Source organism: Podarcis tiliguerta (genome assembly GCF_965153285.1).
Source record: "Podarcis tiliguerta genome assembly, chromosome: 3".
In the NCBI taxonomy this organism is placed as follows: Eukaryota; Metazoa; Chordata; class Lepidosauria; order Squamata; family Lacertidae; genus Podarcis; species Podarcis tiliguerta.
This window is the reverse complement of record NC_139536.1, coordinates 18,010,685-18,029,334: the sequence shown is the minus strand read 5'-3', so window position 1 is coordinate 18,029,334 and position 18,650 is coordinate 18,010,685. Positions and strand designations below refer to the sequence as shown.

At 45.3% G+C, this 18,650-nt stretch overlaps 1 protein-coding gene across 3 annotated transcripts in view; it reads right to left on the bottom strand.

The window, feature by feature from the left end:
- The window catches only part of LOC310674133 (neuronal PAS domain-containing protein 4-like), a 34,521-nt gene that overhangs the window by 3,917 nt on the left and 11,954 nt on the right, over positions 1–18,650 (bottom strand). For all 3 annotated transcript variants that reach the window (XM_083433052.1, XM_083433053.1, XM_083433054.1), the window contains 6 exons: positions 18,293–18,459; positions 8,155–8,318; positions 7,467–7,572; positions 5,784–6,036; positions 4,741–4,850; positions 3,427–3,574 (listed from right to left, as the gene is read on the bottom strand). In XM_083433052.1, coding sequence (XP_083289178.1) covers positions 3,427–3,574; positions 4,741–4,850; positions 5,784–6,036; positions 7,467–7,572; positions 8,155–8,318; positions 18,293–18,459 — 948 coding nt within the window. The remainder of the gene's footprint in view (positions 1–3,426; positions 3,575–4,740; positions 4,851–5,783; positions 6,037–7,466; positions 7,573–8,154; positions 8,319–18,292; positions 18,460–18,650) is intronic.

Below are 18,650 nucleotides of genomic sequence, written 5' to 3'. Positions count from 1 at the left end.
CCCTCTCTCACTAGCCTCAGACAGCAAAAGGGGGGGGGGGACAAAGGACAATAGTCCCACCTCATGGAACACAGTAACACAAACATCCTGTCTCCGTCACTTCCCACTCTATGGAGTCAAAACATACCGTCATGTGAAAGACAACTACACCATGACTGCAAGCATGGATCAGGAATTCTAACAATCCTGAAGCAAAGTTCTTAACCTGAGGTACTATTTCTGGGTTAGCAGAGTCTGTAACCTGAAGCGTCTGTAACCCGAGGTACCATTGTATTGCTAACGTAGTACAGAAAGCAGAAGGCGTCGTTTGCAACACCAATGTACATTGGAGCCAATTCAGATTTGAAGACATAGGAAATTGGGAAAGGGGGAGATGAAGAGTTAAACAAGAACCAGAGATGTTCCTTTTTCCTAGCGCAGGGGTCTGCAACCCGCGGCTCCGGAGCCGCATGTGGCTCTTTTACACCTTTGCCGCGGCTCCGGGGCGGATACTAGCGAGGGGAGGAGGCGCATTGTGCGCCCTGACACTCCCCACTGTGCCGGGCGCTGTACTGGCTGTGACGTCGCATGGGGGTGGTGCGTGCGTTAGTCACGCACTGTCCCGACGTCACCTTCCCGCCCGCCCGCCCGCTACATTGTAAGGGGCATGTACGCTGGTCACTGCATTGAAAGGGGGCATGTACGCTGGTCACTGTTTTGAAGAACACACACACACACACACAAAGGTAACTTGTTAATTTAACGTTTATTTCTATGAGGAGGAGTAATTCTGAGGGGTCAAACAAAGAAATAATAAAAAAGTGACAAAAAAGTTATTTTTATAATGACGAGTTTTGCGGCTCTCAGTTTTTTTTCCCTTCGGAAACGGGTCCAAATGGCTCTTTTTGTCTTAAAGGTTGCAGACCCCTGTTCTAGCGCTTTTCATCAAGGCTGCCTCCAGACCTTGGGGGGGCGGTGATTTAAGTGCATACAGAAAATTTAGGTTTGTACAATTAAAATGCTCTGCTGCCCTAGCACAGCGAATTCACTTTGAAAAAGGAAAAAAAAAGAGGATTTTTTGTAGTTAGGAAAGTGACATGGAAATGCACTGAAAAGTGGAAGATGAATGAATGATTCACAGGAAGATATATAAACACCCCGCAAGCAAACCAGGATGAATGCTCAATAAAGCCTAGATCTAACCAAACCTCTGCATAAGCTTTGTGCAAGAAAATCAGGATAAATGCTCAATAAGCAGGTTGTCTGGAGGAGCACTTTTTTCATCTTTTGTTGTATGCTACAAGTGGAAATGCAGTCGACTTTTCAAACTGCTATCCTTGCTGCTTTTCCTTTCTGTGTACAGTGGTACCTCAGGTTAAGTACTTAATTCATTCCGGAGGTCCGTTCTTAACCTGAAACTGTTCTTAACCTGAAGCACCACTTTAGCTAATGGGGCCTCCTGCTGCCGCCACCTCACAGGAGCACGATTTCTGTTCTCATCCTGAAGCAAAGTTCTTAACCCAAGGTACCATTTCTGGGTTAGCGGAGTCTGTAACCTGAAGCGTCTGTAACTTGAGGTACCACTGTACATCCAGCTATATTCTGTCCATTGCATTCCATAAGCGCAGGGAAGGGAAAGCACAAGCTGCCTTAACAGCAATTGAAAAAAACACCCCAAAGACATTATTTCAGCAATCTTTTTAAAAGTCGAATGATGTAAGATGTTCTAAAGCGCTATTGCCCAATTATTTTCAAGAAAACCTCTTTAAAACTAGGGCATGTCTCCAACTACTATCGGAACGAATCCATTCAAACCCATGGATTTTACTTTAGTCACACCCATTAATTACAAGGGGTCTAACCTGTTGTGAGTCAGTTGAGTACAACCCTGTGTTACGGCAAAGAAGACATAAACTGTGCTACTGTTCTGAGTTCTTTTTTCAAACTTAGATTATGAGAAAAGTCGGAAGAGCCGTGGGGAGAAGAGGACGGCAATGACTGGGTCCCCATCTCATGGTCATGCAATGCATTTTATGTGGAGCTATGCTTGAGGATGCTCTGGAGGCTGCAACTGGTGCACAGGACAGCAGCAAGGCTGCTTGTGTAGACAAACTATTGCCAGCATATACCATATTTTTTGCTCTATAAGACTCACTTTTTCCCTCCTAAAAAGTAAGGGGAAATGTGTGTGCGTCTTATGGAGCGAATGCAGGCTGCGCAGCTATCCCAGAAGCCAGAACAGCCAGAGGGACCGCTGCTTTCACTGTGCAGCAATCCCCCTTGTTGTTCTGGCTTTTGAGATTCAGAATATATATGTTTTCTTGTTTTCCTCCTCCAAAAACTAGGTGCGTCTTATGGTCTGGTGCGTCTTATAGAGCGAAAAATACGGTATATCACTTTCCTTGTGGGATTTGCACTGGCTTCCAAGCTGCTACTCAGTGAAATTCAAGGTGTTGGTACTAACACATAAGGTCTATACAGGACCGGGTTACTGGAGAAACTTCCTAATCTCTTATATACACAGTAGGTCACTACAATCTGTGGGAGAGCTTTTCCTGCAAGTTCCAAAGATCTCAGAAGCCCTCTCCAAAGTAACTTGGAGCAGGGCTTTTAGTGTGACTGCCCCAGTTCTGTGGAATAGCATTCCTGTTGAAATCTGGCAGCCAGCCACCATCTGTGCTTTCTGGAAATGAAGGAAGACATTTTTGTTCCAAGCGGTTTTCCCAGCCGGATGAACGGGTGTTGGCCGGGTCTATTTTGTTTTAGTTTAGTTTTAAATATATCTGCAGTTTTAAATGTGTTTATTATACATCACATCGAGATAATGATGTAGAATGCAAATAATAATAATTCACAGAATCATAGAATTGTAGAGTTGAAAGGGACCCCAAGGGTCATCTAGTCCAACCCCCTGCAATGCAGGAATCTCAGCTAAAGCATCCATGAAAGATGGCTACCCAACCTCTGCTTATAAACTTCCAAGGAAGGAGAGTCCGCGACCTCCCAAGGGAGTCAGTTCCACTGCAACATAATTTAAAATGAAGGAAGCACCATAGTTGGGAATTGCCCTCGAATATTACTGGGACACAGGTGATGCTGTGGTCTAAACCACAGAGCCTAGAGCTTGCCGATCAGAAGGTCGGCAGTTCGAATCCCCTTGACGGGGTGAGCTCCCATTGCTCGGTCTCAGCTCCTGCCAACCTAGCAGTTCGAAAGCACATCAAGTGCAAGTAGATAAACAGGTACCGCTCCAGCGGGAAGATAAACAGCATTTCCGTGCACTGTTCTGGTTCGCCAGAAGCGACTTAGTCATGCTGGCCACATGACCCGGAAGCTGTACGCCGGCTCCCTCGGCCAATAAAGCGAGATGAGTGCCGCAACCCCAGAGTCAGGCACGACTGGACCCAATGGTCAGGGGTCCCTTTACTATGCAGGGAATGTCTTTACCTGAGAATGTGGTTGGTGCAAGTGATCAGCTCTCCTCCCTTTCCATTCTCCCTTATCGCAAGAACTCGCACCCAAGCCCAACTCAGGTCCTTGCAGAGTAGACGGACTACCGTGTGCCGAATGTGTCTCCCAGAATCGTGCACTGAAACTGCAAAAATAAGAAAGGGTTATTCATTTAAACATAGGCCCATAGAACACCTGATAACTGGAAGAACAGCAGTCAACAAATTACGTTGTGCCACTGTTCTATATTGACAAGTTTGCAAAGCAGTTATGCCAACATAATCCTGAGCCCCAAAGGCCAGCTCGAACAATTAAGACAGCTGTGGCTCTGGTCCACGGACCCAGTTAGATTATAAGAAGAGCTCTGATGGATCGGGGCAATGGCCCATCAAGTCCAACATCCTGTTCTCATAGTGGTCAACCATATGACTAGGAAAACTGCAAGTAGGACAACAGCACCCTCCCCTGCATTTCCCAGTAATCAGTATTCAGAAGTATTCTGTGTCCAACAGTGGAGATAGAATCATATAGCCATCAGGATTAGCAAACAATTGATAGCCTTATTTTCTATGACTTTATCTAATCCTCTTTTAAAGCCATTCAAATCTGGCAGAGGCTGGACTGCTACCTATCAGAGGTACAATGTCACATGAGATTTGCTGCCAGTATCGAGGCTACCTGACCCTTGCGGTCTCTTAAAGTTAAGGTGGCTAGCTGCATAACAACCCTCTTCTACAAAAGTATTGAACATGCAGGCACCCTGTACTCTTTCCCCACCTCTTCTCTAACCACCTTACCCCAAATTCCATTAGTACAGTGGATGCACGTTTGCAACCCGCAGTGGCGTATCTGTGCACATTCAGGTTGAGATTTGGCGCATCTGTGCATGCGCAAAGCACAATTTAGCACTTCTGCGCATGCGCAACCACCAAAACCCGGAAGTAACCCGTTCTGGTACCTCCGGGTTTCGGCAGTCTGCAACCCGAAAAAACGCAACCTGAAGTGTCTGTAACCCGAGGTATGACTGTATATGTCTATACAACACCCAGCAAGTTAGGCCAGCTGTTTCACCAAATCATAGATGAGAGCCGAGTCTAAAAAAACAGTGGCCAGCTTGCTTAATACTATGCGGTGAGAGCACTCCAATGGTGCAAGCCTATGGATGTTTACTTAGAAGTAGGCACCGCTGTTTTCCATAGGGATGTGCGAAGGAATGCTCCCAAGATTCTCTGAGTGATGCCATGACTGTTAAAGAGGTGTGGATGTTGCTTCCATCTTCCTAGTCATTCTTGTCTCAGGCACAACACTCACTCAGAGTCCTGTGAATCTCTACAGCTCTTCCAGTATCTTCAGGATGCAGGAGATGGTACCAAGACTGTCCAACCAGCTCTTCCTTTTGATAACCAAGATGGTAAATAACGCTTGAGGGGGAGAAAACAGGGAAGAGTTTAAGCAATATGAAATATACTTGGAGTTGAGTGTGGATTTCATGCTCTTTATTCAGCTCATAGTAGCGAGGAATGAATGTTCTCCACAAATATCTGCTTTATATACATTATTTACACAATGGGCCGCACGTGATTGGCTAATTCCAGGATTCTCCTATAGGCCAATCAGGTTGCGGATTCACTTCCACCTGGAGCTGGATTGGGTGGCTTCTGCGGACCAATCATACTGCTGCATTGTTCTAGGACCAATCAGACTGCTGCATTTTGGATCCTATTCAACTCAGTACATAACACAATACTATGGTATCTCCATCATTAAGTGGGAAAGAAAGCACAACAGGCAACAACAGATCTTTTGTGGCAAGCAAACACCACTGCCTAGAATAGGATTGCCAACTTATTTGTTTACTGGCCTCTGCTCCTGTGCTTATACAGGTAAGTGTGATTCTGCCTACGCCCGGCCACCAAAAGCTCTAGCAGCAGTTGATTTCCATGAAAATCTTCACCTGCTAGTGATTGCAGATCAAACACAGGAGCAGAGGGCAGGTTTTCTTTTCTGGTCATTTGGCAACTCAGTCCGTTTGTAGAATGCTGTCACTGTGTGATGCATCCCTCTCCATCACTACTGACTTTCAGGAACAATTGAAAAACATTTCTTTTGCCCCGGTGTTTGATGCCTGGAAACTGCTGCTCCTGGCAACCCTGAAATCAATGGCTGATAGAATGTTTTTAACTGGTCTTATAATGCTTCAAAAAATGTTTTGTTTGTTTTTAAAATTGATGTGCTTGTCACCCTGGGTTCCTTTGGCTTCGGGAGGAAGGGCAGGATATAAATTGAATAAATTATATCATAAATAATATCCATACTGGCCCTACTAAACTGCTCAAATAGTGGATTTTTCTTACTTGCCAGTCATCTCCACGATCTTCATATCCAGTGTGTGCTGGCTCTGGAATGAGGAGTCCTTGGAAGCCCCATCTACATCTTCTGACAGGTGTGTGACAGGAGTACAGAAGGCAACAAAGGTCAGGGCAGGAGAGGAGGAGGTCGACTGCGGGTTGAGCATGAGGAATTTGCCACGCACAGACATCAAACGGTTCCTTCCATACCTCACCTGAAAGGCTCTCAGAGTGCGCATTTCAGTGATGAACTCAATTTCTGCAGCAATTAAAATATAAATAAATCAGGATGCTTAAAGCTCAGAGGCAGATTGAGGTTTGTGAGGGCTGATACTAGGCAGGAACTTGAAGGCGCTACTCCGATTCCTTTTTGCAATAAGTACACCAACACAAAACTCATTCTCTGTGTAACCCGATTTTAAATCCAGTTCTGTGGTCTAATACAGGGATGGGTGATCTGTAGCTATAGATGCTCCTGGACTACAACTCCCATCATCCCTTGCTATTGGTCTTGCTAGTTAGGGGTGATGGGAACTCTAGTCCATCAACATCTGGAAGGTCCCACATTCACTCTCCCTAGTCTGACAAGATGAAAGAAAATGACTTGTCACCCAATTCCGTGTTGTTTGAGAAGATGCATTTTACACCCAGGTTGCAGTTAGAGTTAAGACCATCTAAAGCAAGAGGAACACGGGTGGCGCTGTAGTCTAAACCACTGAGCCTGGGCTTGCCGATTGGAAGGTCGGAGGTTCGAATCCCTGCGACGGGGTGAGCTCCCATTGCTCGGTCCCTGCTCCTGCCAACCTAGCAGTTCGAAAGCACGTCAAAGTGCAAGTAGATAAATAGGTACCGCTCCGGCGGGAAGGTAAACGGCGTTTCCGTGTGCTGCTCTGGTTCACCAGAAGCGGTTTAGTCATGCTGGCCACATGACCCAGAAGCTGTACGCCGGCTCCCTCGGCCAGTAAAGCGAGATGAGCGCCGCAACCCCAGAGTCATCCACAACTGGACTTAATGGTCAGGAGTCCCTTTACTTTTAAACCAAGAGTAGACAACCTGTGGCACAGCAGATATTGATGGACTACATCTCCCATAGTCTCTGACATACTGGCTGGGGCTGATGGGAACTGGAGTCCAGGAACATCTGCAGTGTTTCCCCAACTCCTGTCCTAAAGGAATAACTTTTCTTGTTTTAACTTTCCAAGTATGCAAGTAATTTGCTGATGCCTTTGAGTGCCCCAGAAGTGAGGTGGGTCGTGGAGACCAGCTGTGACTGACTGTTTATAGAACTTCCTCCTCAACAAGGCTTCACGGGAACCTTCTTTGTTATTTTTCAGATTCCAGGTTAAGCTTTGGTGTTGCTCACCCAGGGTTTTTAGATGCGCTGGCTGATTTGAATTGATCTCAGTATTCTGTTGTTCTATTGTGGCTTTAATGGATGTTTGTTTTTATTGTATTTGTGTGCGACTCTAAACTACCCTGAAATCAATTGATAAAAGGTGGAATATATTTCTTTTTATAGACAAGAAACAAAGAACAAAAAAAAGAAAGGAAACTTTGCTTTTCACATTAAAGGAATATATGAAATCGGACGCTGATGTTTATTTCTTCAGCATACCATGCTAACCAGCTGAGATGATGCTGTGTAACATAAATATTAATTATCCCCCAGCTGCAAAGATCTGTCCTTACCAGTGCCTGGGTGCTGCTGGGCAAAACCAAGCTTCTCCTGGACAATCCCGCTTGCTGGGCTGTTCAAGAGGTCAAAGATGGAGTCAGTGTGGGCTAAGAGTTCTACCTGCAAGAAGAGCATGAGAAATCATAGCAGCCAATGAATGATGTCAGGCAACTTGTTTAGCATGTAGCTGTGTGCCATGATATTTTTAAAGTGAAACCTTGAGAACTAGAAACTTTTGAAGGAGAAGTGTGACCTTAAATATTCTAACAAAAGCTTTAGGAGTTGTAAGCGAAATTGCCTTCTTTGATCTACTTGCACACCATAGCATTTCATGCCACAGACATTTCCCATTGCAAACGTTAGCATGTTTTGCAGGTTGATAAATTTCAGCCCCAATCCTTCTTGCCTCCAGTTGATCGTAGTGAAAAAGGTTTGGGGAAAAACTCAAATTAGACCTTGGAGAGAGATAGCTAGCTGAATTCAACGACAGTACTGCATTAGATTAGACCAGGCATAGGCAAACTCGGCCCTCCAGTTGTTTTGGGACTACAACTCCCATCATCCCTAGCTAACAGGACCAGTGGTCAGGGATGATGGGAGTTGTAGTCCCAAAACATCTGGAGGGCCGAGTTTGCCTATGCCTGGATTAGATCAAGCAAGGCAAACTTGGCTCCCCCCCCATCTGCGATAGCCTGGACTTACCACAGAAAATCCAAGGAAGTGGGACACATTCTCAGAGATGTGAGCCAGTTTGCCATTTGCACTGAAAGCCAGGATGAACCCCGGGAGGGAAAGCAGCAGTTCTGGGTCTTTCAGTGCAGCAGAAGTTGCGAGATTAGAGGATAGTCCCATCACTTCATGTAAATCTGAGAAAATAAAGAGATAGATTAATTGGTTCTCTGGATCGACAGAACGAGGCTTCCCATTCATTGGCTAAAGGATTGCTGCACATCGCCTTCCAGCTCCACGGTCCTATGATTCCAACTTTTCAGCCCCTGCGTTAGACGAGAGAGCGAGAGAGCCCTGATTTGTGCATAAAGAGGTCACAATCTGTTTGCAGTGTGCTATGCACAGGCTCTCTAGCTTCTGCCTCCCTTGTGAGGCAGAATGGCCCAGAGACTCCCTTCATGTTTTGACACATGGGTAGTGGTGCCACCACCCACCTTTTAATACTTTAGGCCACATACACAATTAAAGCACATTACTTCCCCCAAAGTACCCTGGGACTTGTAGTTTGTTAAGGGTGCTGGGAATTGTAGCTCCAATGAGGGATGAACTACGCTTCCCATAATTCCTTGGGGGAAGCTGCGTGCTTTAGATGCGTTCTAAATGCATGGTGTGTAGGCAGCCCACTTCTGAATACAGTGGTACCTTTGGTTATGAACTTAATTCATTCCAGAGGTCTGTTCTTAACCTGAAACTGTTCTTAACCTGAGGTACCACTTTAGCTAATGGGGCCTCCCGCTGGTGCGATTTCTGTTCTCATCCTGAGGTAAAGTTCTTAACCTGAGGTACTACTTCCGGGTTAGCAGAGTCTGTAACCTGAAGTGTTTGTAACCCGAGGTGTTTGTAACCCGAGGTACCACTGTACATGGAAGATTCAAATTTGTGATGCCGCAAAGAGGAAAAGGCAGACTTAGCCCTACCATTAGGCAGTATGAGGCGACTGCCTCAGGCAGCAGCAACCCCCTGGTTGTTCGTCTTATAACCCCCTGGCCATTTTGCTCTGTTGGACGACGGGAGCTGTATATGCTCGACAACATGTATTCTTCCCACCCCACAAAAAGAACAGCCTGTTGCCTCAGGAGTTGTGGAGGACTATATCCTACCACCAGCATCAAAATTATTCAACTGCCTGACCAAATTGGTTTTTGTATGTGGGATGCCCTCAGAAGCGGTTTAGTCATACTGGCCACATGACCCGGAAAGCTGTCTGCGGACAAATGCCAGCTCCCTCGGCTTGAAAGCAAGATGAGCGCCACAACCCCATCGCCACCTTGGACTGGACTTAACCATCCAGGGGTCCTTTACCTTTTTACCTTTACCTGCCCTCATGTCCTTTGCACCAGGCAGCAAAATATTTTGAGTTAGCCTTATGGAAGAGACAGACTTACAGCCCTGTTAACGTGTTCAAAAGAACACGCAAGGGCTTACCCTATACGATGCATCTTTGTATGTTATTTTCACTATTGTGAAATATCGCCTCACCCCTTATATACCCGGCTGAGCTATACAGGTGAGCAACTCTGAGCAACTCTGCAGGTGAGGGCTCACTGCCGATGCCGTCTTATCGAGAGGTCCATTTTGCACAATGTAGGAATGCGCTTACAAGCCCCCTGCCTGACGTTCCTGTTGAATGTGGGGAGTTTGGGGACAGGCGTAACCCAGGCAGACAGAGATGCCGGGGAGGGGGTTGCATGTGTGTGCCTGTTCCCCCTCCCCAGTTTAAGCCCTCATGTGTGCATTCTGTTGAACATACGGATAGGGATTTAGTCCGTTCTTCTTCCATCAGCTCAGTAGCATTAGGCAGGACCGTCGTGTGGGTAAGATTCCCCTAAAGTAAAGCATTGTGGTTCAACTCCAGATTTTTAATTAAAGTACTATTAAAGATTCAGGAGTAAAGTGACGGATGTAATGGGGCATTGCATTAAAATTAAAAGAACAGGGTATTTTCTAACTAAACCTAGACTGGTTTAATATTTAAGTTGCATAGAAGAGCATCAGTATATAGCTCCATCGGTAAGAGCATGGCACTCGCAGAGTCGTGGGTTTCAGCCTGACGTTGGGCAAAAGATTTCTGCATTGCAGGGAGTTTGGACTAGAACAGGCTTCCTCAACCCGGCCCCCCAAATGTTTTTGGCCTACAACTCCCATGACCCCTAGCTAGCAGGACCAGTGGTCAGGGATGCTGAGAATTGTAGTCTCAAAACATCTAGAGGGCTGAGGTTGAGGAAGTCTGGACTAGAATATCCTTGTAGTCCCTTCCAACTCTACAGTTCTATGATTATGAGCTAAGCCTAGGTTTCATTTGTAGGCCAGGACAGAGCCCCAGCCCCATTTTTCTTGCAGGTATATTCTGGACGTGCCATTGATGCAATAACAGTGCATTGGTAGCAGATTTATAATGGGCTGTCTACACACCATTCTGTTTTGTTGGTTGTTCTGCAATGCTTCCCCAGTGTGTATTTATTTATTTAAAGTACTTATATCCCGCTTTCCCCCAAGTTGGGGTTCAAGGCAGTTTACAAACTTAAAAAAAAACTACACTATAAAATACAAAGGAATAAAAACAAACTAAAAACAGTAATTAAAGTACATCAAAACACATCTAAAGCCAACAATTTTAAAAAGAATTTTGCCAGTGTTATCACTCTATAGTAATCTGAAGCAGCACTTTTGCACTATAGTGGAACAAAGGCAGGACACCTCCCCCTCCCCCACCCCACACCCAGTATAAAAAGTTACACGGTTTCAGCAGGAAGAAGAGTTTGGATTTGATATCCCGCTTTATCACTACCTGAAGGAGTCTCAAAGCGGCTAACAATCTCCTTTCCCTTCCTCCCCCACAACAAACACTCTGTGAGGTGAGTGAGGCTGAGAGACTTCAGAGAAGTATGACTAGCCCAAGGTCACCCAGCAGCTGCATGTGGAGGAGCAGGGAAGCGAACCCAGTTCACCAGATTACGAGTCCACCGCTCTTAACCACTACACCACACTGGCTCTCACACAGGAAGTAGTGGGACATATACCAGTTTGAAACAAAGCAGTATGTCCACCCCAAAAACGTTTGCAGGCATGAACAGTACTTAAAATGGGATTGCATATAACAAGCCCAATACTATCTTGAGCACAGTTAATAACAAATGCACAATAAAAAGGATGTCTAGAGTCGGGGTGTCACAGAGTTTCTCTGGGTCATTGTAGACCCAGAGCTACTTCCAAAACCATGCTATTTTTTAATGTTGCGGCTCCAGGAGGTGGCTGGCGGGGGCGTTGGAGGAAGAGGGATCTAATCAAACAAGGTTCTGACTGTATCAAATTTCTCAAGTACATACTGATTGCAATACTTAGCACACAGCCGGTCCTGGAAATTACTTTAAAATGTTTAAGCTGAAGAGGAGGAGTATAGAGCTTACTGTGTGCGTATATCTCCCCCTGTGTTTAATCCACACTTATGGGTAGAAAGGGGGCAATTCATCTGAGCACCTACCTCTCTTTTTTGCATTTTAAAATGTGTGCTACCACACTTTTTTAGAAATTTCAGACCATTATGCAATTTCTCGAATAAGGCTAAAAAGTAGAAGGAGAATAAGTACATGTGAAAAGCGGAGGAAGGAGGGGAAAACCCCCACGGTGATAAAATGGCACCAAGTGGAAAGGCAGCGTTTTTCAAAATCAATGTTGAAATTTACGCTAAAAGGCTTTTTAATGTAAGTGCTACGGCATGACTACTTTAATAATTAAAAAGGTGGGAATGTGCAAATTAGGTAAAAGGCACAAATGGCGCAAGAGTGGAAAAATATGAGGGAAGGTATGTTGAAGCATTGAGGCATCGCAATGAGCTCACTTGCTCACTCCGTACAGTATGCCATTGCCCTTGTCAAAACCACACCTCTTAGGTGAGCTACACCTGTGGAGGTTGTGCTGCTGTTGCTAAATGGTGCTGAATGCAGAATGCCTTGACTTAGATGCATAGGCCATATGTTGTTTTTTTGTTGCTGTTGCAGTTGTTTCCCCCCTTTTCCCTGTCATGACTCCTGTCAGAGTCCAGCCGCAACCTCTCCACGTCAGAGGCTGCAGACTTTGTAGCCAAGAAGCCAGAGCAAGTGTAGGGTGCTCTGATTGTGCAGCTGATTGAGAGCATGAAATGACAGGCTGAGGAACAAAAGCACCCCCAGAAGAACCTCCTGTATCTGTAGGGCCAGAGTGTAGAACCTCACAGGCACCTGCCCCAGGGCTTTAGGCATCAAATGCCACCTCCAAGATCTCAGCAGTTCAGCAGCACAAGGAGTGCACCAGGTGTGAGGCTAGGGAAGGGAGGAGAAGTGCAAGTCTCCAGGGAAGAGTGATGGCCCTTTAAGAATGTCAGGTTAGTTAGTCACAATGGGGTGGAGCCCAAGAGCAGAGGCATTGATTAAAAGGTTCCATGTGCTCTCAACTAGTTTTGGAGCAAGCTGTTCACTTGGAGCTCTCCGTGGTCCTGAGACTTCTGACCAGTCTTGCCTACTTCTTTATGGATTCTGGTATCAGGACAGGCCAGGATGAGAATCATCCCCGACCCTCCAAAGTTGCTATCCAGCACAGCAAAGATGTTCACTTTTGCATTGATGGAAATTTCTCTCCTGTGCCAAATAGCAATTTTGAGGAAGAGGATTTTCACTTACATCATGGTGTGAGAGCAAAGAGTTAAATCTGGTCCCCATCTGTTATGGTCCCGATCCTAATCAGGATGCACAGTACACTGAGTTTTCTGGTGGGGGGGGGGGAAGATACACATACCTTTAACTATGTATTTTACACAGAGATGCTTGAGGAATTCAGTTTCTGTGAATCCTGAAGGAAAATAACCTGCCCTCAGATGTGAGAACAATTATCCTTTCGATTTCACAACGCTCTGAAATTTGTGATAGGTCTCAGCTCAAACAAACTTACTAAAATGTGTTTTAAATGCATATTTTATGATCAAGCCATCCTTAGGCATGTGTGCATTGAGATAAAATACACATATGTATTTAAATAGGATTTTTTGTATGGATTATTAAAAAGAAATTTTGTAGAGTAATGCAGAAATGAGGTGGAAGTGACTCATGCAGAACACATTAAGTGTGAATGCATGCAAAGCTGCCATGGACCTGAAATAGACTGATCCATCCATCCCTCGTTAGTGTCACATGCAGTTTGATGAGCAATATTGACACAGGAGCTTACTGCTTAGGGAGGGGGAGGGGCTTGGGCCAATGCAGAGGAAGAAATCTGGCTCAAAGCATTCCTTTGTGTTAGGCTTCAGGCTGTCAGTATTTTGCAGGAGAGATGCATGTGCATGCTGCAAAATTTACTTTTGTGTAATTAATTTAGATTAAAGTGCTCTGTCACCTTTTCAGAAAATTAATAGTTTTTTGTGATTAGGAAAGTGATGGGGAAATGCACTGAAAAATAGGGAATGAACGTAAGATTAATGGGAAGACATTAAAACACCTAGTAAGCACACTAGAATTAATGCAGGGTGAATGTCCAGTGCCATATAACCCCCCCTGCATACAAATCAGAATGAACACTCAGAAAACACTGGATGTAGTCTAACCTCCGCATAAGCTTTGTGCAAGCGAATCAGAATGAAGGCTGAGAAAAGAAGTCACCTGGAGCAGCCCTTAGAAACAGGCAACAGGAGGGGATTTGGCTGCAGATTTTTTTTTATCAATGGTTTAATAAGATGGGGGTGGGGTGGGGTTAGAAAGGAGGGGATCTTTGGTGGGGAAGTGTTAAGAAAGGTTCAGGGTTTAAATATCTGCAACCTGGCTCTTAGGTTTTCCTGGAGCAAGAAATAAGGAATTCAGTGCTCCCCTCTCCTCAATCATTCCCCTTTCTACACTCTAACCGGTGTGGAAATTTAAATTGTGAGCCTTCTGAAAAGGAAGGCATTTCTGTACACTCCCATTGCTCACCCTGAACAGTAGCACAAGACAGACTACCATTTTAACAGAGCAAGCCTACACATGTTTACTCAGGAGAAAATCCTACTATATTCAGTGGAGTTTACTACCAGGTAAAAGACTTGGGACGCAAGTGGCGCTGTGGGTTAAACCACAGAGCCTAGGACTTGCTGATCAGAAGGTTGGTGGTTCGAATCCCTGCGACGGGGTGAGCTCCCGTTGCTCGGTCCCTGCTCCTGCCAACCTAGCAGTTCAAAAGCATGTCAAAGTGCAAGTAGATAAATAGGTACCGCTCTGGCAGGAAGGTAAACGGCGTTTCCGTGCGCTGCTCTGGTTCACCAGAAGCGGCTTAGTCATGCTGGCCACATGACCCGGAAGCTGTCTGCGGACAAACGCTGGCTCCCTCGGCCAATAAAGCGAGATGAGCGCCACAACCCCAGAGTTGGCTACGACTGGACCTAATGATCAGTGGTACCTTTACCTTTACCTTAAGAGCGTACAAGATTGCAGCCAAAGGCTGTGTATATGCTTTTAATTAAAAACACTCCCTGCCAAAGAATCCTAGGAACTGTAGTATGTTTAGGGTGTGAGAACTATAGCTCTGTGATGGCTAAACCACAGCTCCCAGGGTTCTGGGGTGAGAAACACACTTCAAATGTTTGGTGTGTACACACCAACATATAACAACGGAATTCTCTACTTGCCTACTCAGAAGTAAGCCCCACTGAGTTCTCAGAGACTTACTCCCAAGTAGGTAAGTGTAGGATTTCAGTCTGAATAACTCAGATTGCATTCCCTCAGCACTTGCTTTCCAGCTCGCTACTTAGTCAGTTTCACTAATCAAGGCTATCACAGCAAATTCCTCTCTCCGCAGAAATCCGTCTCCGTGAGGTTGATTTAGGTCTTTGCTGTTTTCTGCCAAGTGAGCTCCTCCTTCTATGTTATAGATTAGAAGAGAACAACATCTTTCAGGCAATACATTGTGCAGAACAGAACATGCCCGTCTTGGAACATAATTACGGAAGAACAATATCAAGGTCATTGCAGCTTCTTTCACTTTATCGGGTGATCTAATGGCACTGCAAAAAATAAACCAAAAAAAGTTTTTTGGTGTGGTTTTTTTTTTGTAAAAAATGCAGCTAAAGGGCATGTTAGCTCTTGCACTGATCCTCTCAGGGACAATTCAAAAAGAAAAAGGGAAGACAGGAAAATGTCTTCAGGTAAAATACACCTTAGAGGAGACCATGATGGATAAAGTGTTCCCATTCATAAAGCCAGCTGCTTGCTCACTGTATGCTAACTCTTTGCTACCTCTCCTATATCTCCTTTAAATAGAAATAAAGGTGCAATTAGACATGACAAGGAAGATCCACAACCAGAATTTCCTAGAGTTCAGTCACCACCCCACTGGTAGTGGTGGAGGGTCAGGTTGGGGCCATGGCGTTTGCGGGGGTGGCTACTTAACCCTTTCCCCTTATAGCATTTTCCTGATGAAAACTGCAGTTTCCCCTGTGAAGGGGAAGCAAGAGAAAATGTACCATTGCGGAATGCATGTACGAACATTTCCAGTCTGAATTCACAGTGGTGGTGTTTATTGTTAACTGATAATAGGGAAACCAGCTTTTCTGTGCTTTAAGATTATTGTTGCCATTTATTGCTTTATACGCTTTAGTTTTATTAATACAGGAGCAGCTGGTATGGAGGGGTCTGGTGTCCTGTGACAGTCCTTGCCGCTTCCATGAATGGTGAAGGGGTAAAGGCAGGTGGCGCTCCATAGATGCACTGACAGAGCCAATCAAGTGCATCCACCAATGAGCTTAGGGAGTCCTGACCTCACCACCACCACCCTGTCCAATCAGGTGCATCCACCAATGAGCTTAGGGAGTCCTGACCTCACCACCACCCTGTCCAATCAGGTGCATCCGCCGATGAGCTTAGGGAGTCCTGACCTCACCACCACCCTGTCCAATCAGGTGCAGCCACCAATGAGCTTAGGAAGTCCTGACCTCACCACCACCCTGTCCAATCAGGTGCAGCCACCAATGAGCTTAGGGAGTCCTGACCTCACCACCACCCTGACCTGCCCCATCTTGGTAAGTGTGAGCAATTCCCATGCCCACCCCAGACCCTCCTGTATTAATGGAGCGACTGTTTCAAATGTCTTCTCGTTCTCTGCTCAGATCCCAATATGATTGAGCATTCTTCAACATCAACTTCGTTGGACTGGTCATGTTGTTCGGATGCCTGATTATCATCTTCCAAAGCAACTACTCTATTCCCAGCTTAAGAATGGAAAGCAAAATACCGGTGGGCAACAAAAGAGGTTTAAAGACGCTCTGAAGGCAAATCTTAAAAAATGTAGTATAAGCACTGATCGCTGGGAAACACTGGCCTGAGAGCGCTCCAGTTGGAGAACAGCCTTTACCCAAGGTGTCATGGAAGCACGAACTCAGGGTGAAAAGGAGAAACGAGCTAAGAGGAAGGCACGTTTGGGAAACCCTCACTGTGATCTACTTCCACCTGGAAATCTATGTCCCCACTGTGGAAGGATGTGTGGATCCAGAATTGGCCTCCACAGTCACTTATGGACTCACTGTTAAGACCATGTTCATGGGAGACTATCTTGCTCGGCTACGAGTGATCGCCAAAGAAGAAAGAAGAAGAGAGTTATAAATATTTTCATAAAAGGAAGTTATAAGCCACCCCTGTGAGCAGATGCAAGCAAACAGATGTGAAAACGCCACAGGGAGATATCTTTGGCATAGTGAACATTGGATAAGACCCACGAGGAAGATCGGCACCATCCATTCAAAGCACGTTCAACACACATTTAATGCACGTGGCTTCCCTCAAATAAACCTGGGAGTTGTAGTTTGCAACGGGTTCTGGGAATTGTAGCTCCGTGAGGGAAAAGTGACAGTTCTAGGCCGCTAGGGAGGGTTCGTGTGTTTGAAATAGGTGCTGAATGTGCTTTAAATTGTGTCATATATAACTCAGTCTACTCATCTTCTGGAATAGGTTTTGAATGGGACCAAGCCTGGAGGCTGGCTGCCAACTCATTACTTACAGACTTGAGATTTCCTAAAATTATTCAATCCAATAGTCACTTCTCCTCACCCCACCCTAAATCAAGGTATCATGTCCTCACTACCTTCGTTGCTGTTTTTCAGAATGCATCTTGATAAAGTAAGGTTGGTGAGAGGGAGGTCAGCACTGTGACCGCTCGCCACATGTGCAAACATTTTACAGCAGGAATGGGCCACCAACTTTTTGTGCTCCAGATGTCACTGAACCACATCTCCCACCATCCCTTACCACTGGCGGTGCTGGCTGGGGCTGATGGGAGTCCCAACAACATCTGGGCAGCTGCAATTCCCCACCCTTACTGCAGAAAGAGAATGTGTGTCCCTCTCTAGCAACTGTCCAAGCTTCCTTAGGGAGGCCTACATCACACTGGAGAAACTTCGCCACATTAGACTTCCTGTTTGCCACGGCCATCCGAATTCCGAGCAGTGTGGGGGTTTTTAGAGGTTTCGCGTGGTGGACATGTGAGAAAATGAAACAGTTTTGGGAACAGATTTATAACAAATTGAAAAAGATATTTAAATTCACTTTCCTGAAAAAGCCAGAGGCTTTCTTGCTAGGCTTGATGGGAGAGGAAATAGAAAAAGGTTATTTATGTATGCTACGACTGCTGCCAGAACTTTGTTAGCCCCTAAGTGGAAAGTACCAGAATTACCAACAATAGAGGAGTGGCAGACAAAGATGGTGGATTATGCGGAACTAGCAAAACTGACCTGCAGGATCCGAAATCAGGAGGAAGCAAAATTCCAAAAAGATTGGAGTAAATTTATGGAGTACATAAATAATAACTGTTAGAAATCTGAAGACTCTGGCAGGACTGAAATAAATCTTACGATGTGGGTAGGATTGGATACAACAAGAAACTGTGGAAAAGTAACTGACATAAGAAAACCTGTTGAAGGGAGGGAAGGAAGTCAATGCTCAGCAGAGTGTGGGGGAAAAATGTGGGTAAATGATTGTTGAATTTTACTGTCTTTTGTTTGTTTGTATTAAATGAAACACCAATAAAAGGCATTTTTTTAAAAAGAGAAACTTCACCACAGTCTGAGGACATATAAAGTCAGCATTAATCAAAACAGTCATCACAAGAGAGGCTTAATATTCACCTGAGGGGAAAAGCTGCGTCTCTCGTATGTAGAAGCAGACCAGAGCCATGGTATGAAGGTATGAGAGGCGCTCCTTCTCTTGCTCCAAGATGGGCAGAAGGGAGCGCAGATTCTGCAGCTCAGCGTTGATCTGATCCCGGCGAGCCTTGGAAGCACCTTTAGTTGACCTGATGACCAAGAGTTGCAAGATATGAGACCACTTGGCAGTTTACTCAGCATGGCCCCACAAAGTTCCTACAACACTCCCAACATATGAGACAGTTTGATTCACATGACCACCCCCAATTTTCATACAATAAAGAGGTCTTGTGAAACTGTAGCTCCAATATAAGACTGCAAGTTGATTCTGCCCCCCCTC